This window comes from Schistocerca nitens, chromosome 7, assembly GCF_023898315.1.
Source record: "Schistocerca nitens isolate TAMUIC-IGC-003100 chromosome 7, iqSchNite1.1, whole genome shotgun sequence".
Lineage (NCBI taxonomy): Eukaryota > Metazoa > Arthropoda > Insecta > Orthoptera > Acrididae > Schistocerca > Schistocerca nitens.
Genome location: NC_064620.1, coordinates 225,174,679 through 225,181,060, shown reverse-complemented (window position 1 = coordinate 225,181,060; position 6,382 = coordinate 225,174,679). Strand labels below are relative to the sequence as shown.

The following is a 6,382-nucleotide window of genomic DNA, read 5'->3' as shown; positions in this document are numbered from 1 at the left end:
TAAGTCAGCATATGCCACAACATTCTGCTAAAAACACCATCGCAGCCAGGGCATTTACGTAAAAATAAACTATATAAAGAAAGTGTATTGTTTGCCTAAAATATGGTGTTTCACTGCCAGGCCAAGAACTTTTCACCCCATAAAGTAACTGTAACAAGTTTTAATAGGTACATTCTATGTAAATGGTACCATATGACCTACAAATAAGAGACTTTTGGAAAATTGGGTAACTATTAGGAGCACAAAGGTATTTGTTTTATAAAAACTGCAAATGATGATACATCACGATGCTTTTATACACATAATGTTTGTTTATGCAGGCTCACATACACGATGATTAAAGACAAAAAGTTGAGCAATTGACATTTTTACAATGAAATGTGGCCATGAAAACCAATTATGTTTGAACAATTACATACGTACATACAGTAATTAAATTAAGAAATGTATGGAAACAGACTAAAATGGCACCCTGAGAAACAGAAGCTTGCAAAGCTTCAAATAAATTGTTAGTGAGTTAAAAAGGGAAGTGATAATGCCATTCAGTAATGGTTATTGGTAAAGATATACAAATAATTTACTATCTGAAGTAGCAGAGGTGTAGCAGTATGGAAAATAATATAAACAAATGTCGTACTGTTCCTTATCTTCCTAGGTGTGTCCGTACCTAATCCATTGCCAGATCAGAGAATGAAATGCTTGCATTTATTTTTTGACAAACAATGTAATTTCATAAGTGATTTTATACTAATATTTCTGTAATGCTTTAGTGCAGTACTATGCAAAATAGTTTAAAAAGTTCTACTTGGTTTTCTGTGGTGTTTGGATTAAACTGAGAATCCAAGTACAACAAACACAAGTATAAATGTACATTTCCACTAAGGTAACTACTTAGTTTTGTACACAAGCTTTAAAATACATGTTGAATGGTGAAGCAGAAACATAGTATTTTTTTCCGTCCTTTCAAATTATAATAGTTAGATCAGTTATATCTGAATTCCACACTGCTAGCACTTCTGATGTAGCATTGCCCTGGTATTCAAGAAATTCAATGGGTATTTGTCAAGCTTTACACATGAAGAGCCAACTTAAATAGCAGATAGCACCAACTCTTCCTATAATCTTGTATCTTAGCTTGTCAAATTAAGTTAACTGTGAGCATATGGTACACAGTTTGGAACTTCCCACAAAATTCAGTATGTGTTCTTGAAACTGGAAATTGAATCCTACTCAGAAGGTTCCATATTTTGGTAACTATGTTATCTAAATAAATCATGCAAATTGTCTATAATTTCATAGGAAGACACGGCAATTAAAAATTACTTGTGTGGATGTATGGTAATTAGGTTTAAGTGGCTCGGTCGGTGGGTTATAACACAAATTTATGGGCTGAAAGCTAATCCATAGTTTGTAAAAAGTTTTGAATGGATTGTTGAGCTCAAAAACACTGTAATTTGGAGAATATATTTGTATTTCAGTTATTTATATCTATTTATTAATATAAAAGCTTCTTACAACAGAAGCTTTATAATTTTAAATCTTCAGTTACGATTCATTTAATTCGACTTTCATAATAATCAATTTCATCACTCAAAACACCCTCCATAGAATGAGGTAATGTCTCTGTTCAATGATACAATTACAATACAAGTTCCATTCCAGTGCATAAATACTTGGCAGTCGAAATGACAAGCATTATGTCACTTACATCTTATTTTCTTTAAAAACTGACACAATATTCTATGGAGGAGCAGTCACCCACTGCTTTTACACTACACCTGCAGATGAAGTAACAGTTTTCACTCCTACAAGAATTGATGCCACAAGTCCATACTTAATCAAATTTCAGTACATATAAACATTGCATGTAGGCAGTAAATCAGTGGGTGCATCTTCCTTTCTGCAGCTACTGTTGTAAATTCAGATGGAATTGTGAGTGGAGGAGAGCTCTCCAGTCCAGACTCTCATACTTTTGCAGCTATTTGCTTTATACAGCAACAAAATGCTAAATCTCCTTATCTATAGTGCAGTAAATGCATTCAACCACATTAATGATTAATAAATGTATCAAATGCATAAGTATAACAGAAATTATGATAATGCTGTCACAGATACTTTTTGTCTGTTGGCTTATGCCCAGTCTCTGACCAAAGTTCAGATAGCATCCACTCAGGTTCACCAACAAGAAAAACTAATGGATACATACAAACTGTTAAATCATCCACCATTTTGAAAATCCATTACAATTTGCCCCTAACGTCATGTATATCACAACAGCAGTAAAATGTAAATTATTTAAAGTTTCTATATCTTCTAATCCTCATTGTGAACACAAGTGAAGGCCAAGATTTCAGAGACTGTGCTAAGCACCAAGCAATTGCTTTAAGACTGAACTGTAATAAAAACATCTGTAAGGGAATAAAACTTAACAGTAATAGCCTCAAGTGAATATGTCACTAACTGTATTTGCATTGCTGCAGATAGTGACGTAACAGAGACACAGGGAATAGCAGGTACATTTCACAATGCTGCAGGGATAATGTTGTGGAATTCTTAAATCTTGTTAGAAATTAAGAAATACTCTGTCTTTCCTATAGTGTTCTAACCTGAATATTTATGGCAACATAAACTTTCGGAGAACACCTACATTTTCTAATATTTACTAATCCTTAGAGCAATGCTTCACGGATACAAATCTTAGATTTAAAAACATAAAAAAAAACTTTCTAAACAGTAATATATTTCAGGGTATAAGCTTTTCATTTCTTCAGCTTCCATCACCATCTTTTCATGAAAGTTTCCCATTAGAATTGGTTTATTCAGAAACAAGAATGCACCATACTGTAATCGTTACATCCTAGAATGGAGGGAAAAAAGGAAACAGAAATAAAGAATGAATGAGAAAAAGGAGAGAAGTGGTGATAGAGATAAAGAGGAGGAGGAAGAGAGAGGAAAGAAAATCCAGTTAGCTGACCAAAAATGAAGTAAGGCACAAGTCAATCAAATTTAACATACATCTTTGGATATTTTGCTAAAATGTAAGATTCAAGAAAATTCAGATCCCAAGGACCTTTGCATAGTGCAGTTATTATTCATTCTAACAGAATGATGAAACAGTTCTGATGAGAACATGAGCAACGATCTCAAATAATGGGTTATTAGAAGATAAGAGAAGACAGTTGAGCAAAGTGACCAAGATGTATAATACTTTTCTTTCTCCCACTAAGTAACCAACACGGCTACTCCATGTTCTATCAATAACAATCTAAGATGATGTTTTGCCAAGACTATGATGGTGTTGTGAGAGATTATGATACATGTCTAATAATTTGCTCTGTTGCCCTGTGTGTGTGTGTGTGTGTGTGTGTGTGTGACATGTGAGCATCTGCTCATGGTTTGTTATCTTCTCAGGTCATGAATGGGGACACATAGTGTTTTAGTCTGAAGCACCAAATATTCAATGAGATAGAAGATATTCATCTGTTTTTCAGTAGTCTTATATCCAACAATTGGATAAATGTATAAACAACAGATGGGTCCCTCTCCTCCTGGGGTCTGAGAGTCTTTTCTAATCTTTATCAACCTATCCCTCTTTACACTCAAGGAAGGAACTTAGACTTCTCATAGCTGGGATAGTTGATTGTCCTTTCTATCAGCAATTAGATAGATAGACTGTAGAACTAATGAAGAGGCACTCAATTGATCTGGGGGGGGGGGGGGGGGGGGGGGGGGGGAGAGAAAAAATTTATGGCACAACTTAACTAAAATGAGGGATTGGTTGATAGGATGTCAGCCATCCAGTAATGTTAATACTGTAATGGAGGGGAGTGTGAGAGTAAACATAGTAGAGGGAGGCCAATGCTTGCTGGGTAGCAGCTTCAAATGGATGTGGGATGCAGCAGTTGCTGAGGCTTTCACAGGATAGGCTGGTGAGGAGAGTTGTCTTAAACCTAAAATTTTTGCTTCTCTTTTGTTGGTTCTTTCTATCTCCACCATCCACACCATCCCCGCCAAGCACTATTACGGTGCGGGGGGGAAGGGGGGGGAGGAATCTATTGGGTGCAATCCTTCTATACTACCATCCTACAAATCAATATTTCTATAAATGAAAAGAAAAAGAAAGTACCCTGTTTTTAATATATATGTGATGAGTTACCACATATTCCACATACATTTCCCTGCTGCATGTACAACTTAACTCACAAAAGTACTCACATAAAATTTTCTCATCTGAAACAATAGTTCATTTTTGAGTAAAACTACAGACACATTAATTATTTCATATGTTACAACAGAGTAAATGTTTTCTCAGTCACACTGTGCCTCTGTTATTTTGATGCCAATGACAGTAAAAGTCCACATCTTGTCATGGCATTATGGTATCTCTGCGACCCACATTCCTTCCCTCGTTCTTTATAGCACCAGAACCTGTGCTCACTGAAGAGCAGGGATGAGTGTGAACATGTGTTCCTGATGATGCCTTCCTTCTGGGCTTTGAAATCTGTGTTGTGGACAACCCTGACACAGGATACTTGAGCTTGCTTGTCCCAAGTCCTGATAGAAGTGTTCCACCACTTACACCTGAGAGTTTCCTGCTGCCGTTCCCACTACCTACATTTGAAGATGGCACCTCTACACTGGCTGGGACTTCTGTAGTTCCCTCTGAAGATCTTGAGGGCTGACGGCGACGGGGATGTCTCGGCATTACAAAAGCATTTGTCTGTTCCAGCAAGGAGCGGTCATTGCACAATGCAGATATGAGTGGCAGGTCCAGATTCTTACTCTTTTCACGAAGAGTACGTATATCGAGCACACCCTCTGGTTCTGCATCCCTCTGTGGCTCAGGAACAGCTGGGCAGGTTGCTTTCTCGGGAGTCGTAACAGGAACAGTAATCTGAGAAAAATAGCAGAAGATTATTCTTCATCAATGCAGTGACCAATTTTATCATTTAAATTAAGTGAATGACTCAATAACAGCTCAATAACAGAGCACTGGTAGGTTTCTGTGCTGCAACTGTTTAGTAAATGTAATTACATGAGCTGCTCTCTTTAGTAAAGAGCACGATAATATCCACATTGTCTGTACTACAACCACTCTTACTATGGAAAAATGTAAAACCCGAAGGCTTTAGACAGCAATACTTAAAAGAAATTTTGAAGATATTACTGAAAAGAGAGCCTAGAGTAGGAATGTTAAAAACAGGACGTATAAAGTGGATATTACTTGTTTAGTTCTGATACTGACACATTCCAGTTATTCATCATTTCTGCTCTTGTTTAATAATGACTTCATGTTGTTGATGTCCAGCACTGGATTAATTACCATTTTAAATTTCCTAAAGGGAATTTAGGGAATAAGCAATAGACAAAATCCGTGTCATTTCAGGCAGTGGGGTTACCTTCATAGTCTCAGATGTTATTGAATTTAGCATATGCTAAAATTCTACAAAAAAATCCTGCCCTGAGATACAGGCCTCGACAGAAGACACTGCAAACACCATTTTGAAGATGCGAATTTCGGAAAAATTTTTAATATGCTCTTTGGACATATCTGTCAAAGTTCTTTTACTGTCACCTTTTGAATTTTTTTTATAATTTACAGAAAAAAAATTTTTTTTTCGAGAATGCCAGTCCAGAAAAGTTAGATTTTTTAAATTTTTATTATTATTATTATTATTATTATTAGTACCATGTAGTACTATATTCTCTGTAAAGGAGAGCTTCCACTTTTAAGGTGGACAGGCTTTATTAAAAAAAAAAAAAATTTTTTAACTTTCAAGGGTAATGTATGTCTTCACTGAGGTTGTTTTCTACTGTCTTTGCAGCAGTTATTTCTTATCACTTTCTTTGTTGCAGTTATTTCTTTTCACTTTCATTGTTGCAGATATTTCTTACACTTTATTGTAGTTTCTTGTCAGCTTCTTTGCCGTGTTTGTTCATTCCAGGTTTCTGTATTGTAGTTTTTCAGTGCTAATTTGTTTATTGAAGAGGCTTCTAAGAAATCTGTGACCATCCAATGAGTTCTGTGTTTTTGTGAGGAAATTACCAGTTGACACAGTTGCAGTGTGTTTTGCAAAAAGGGATGTTTGAAATGTCTTCAGGCTGGGGCCACAGGAGAGTGAAATGTGCTGACTATTTGCATATTCATAAAAGATTGAAAGAAAAAAAGAAACTTTGCTCAGGTTGGGAATCAGTGTTCTCATCTGAAGACTGTTTCCAGTGATGACATTTTGTGTTCTAAATGTTTTGACAGAATAGCAACAATGATAGCATCTGAACAAGGTGAAGCTTCCCATGGTGTAGATGATGCAGATTTTGCATCAATAGAGGTAGAATTAAATACGCTGAACCAGTCAACTACAGAGGTGGGTGTTAGTCTTGT

The 6,382-nt window shown here is 35.9% G+C and overlaps 1 protein-coding gene across 1 annotated transcript in view; it reads right to left on the bottom strand.

Moving 5' to 3' along the window:
• Positions 1 to 312: 312 nt before the first annotated feature.
• LOC126194943 (protein expanded) overlaps positions 313 to 6,382 on the bottom strand; it is a 161,630-nt gene continuing 155,560 nt past the window's right edge. The window contains exon 17 of the mRNA XM_049933330.1: positions 313 to 4,894. Within this exon, the coding sequence (XP_049789287.1) occupies positions 4,367 to 4,894 (528 nt within the window). The 3' untranslated portion in view covers positions 313 to 4,366. The remainder of the gene's footprint in view (positions 4,895 to 6,382) is intronic.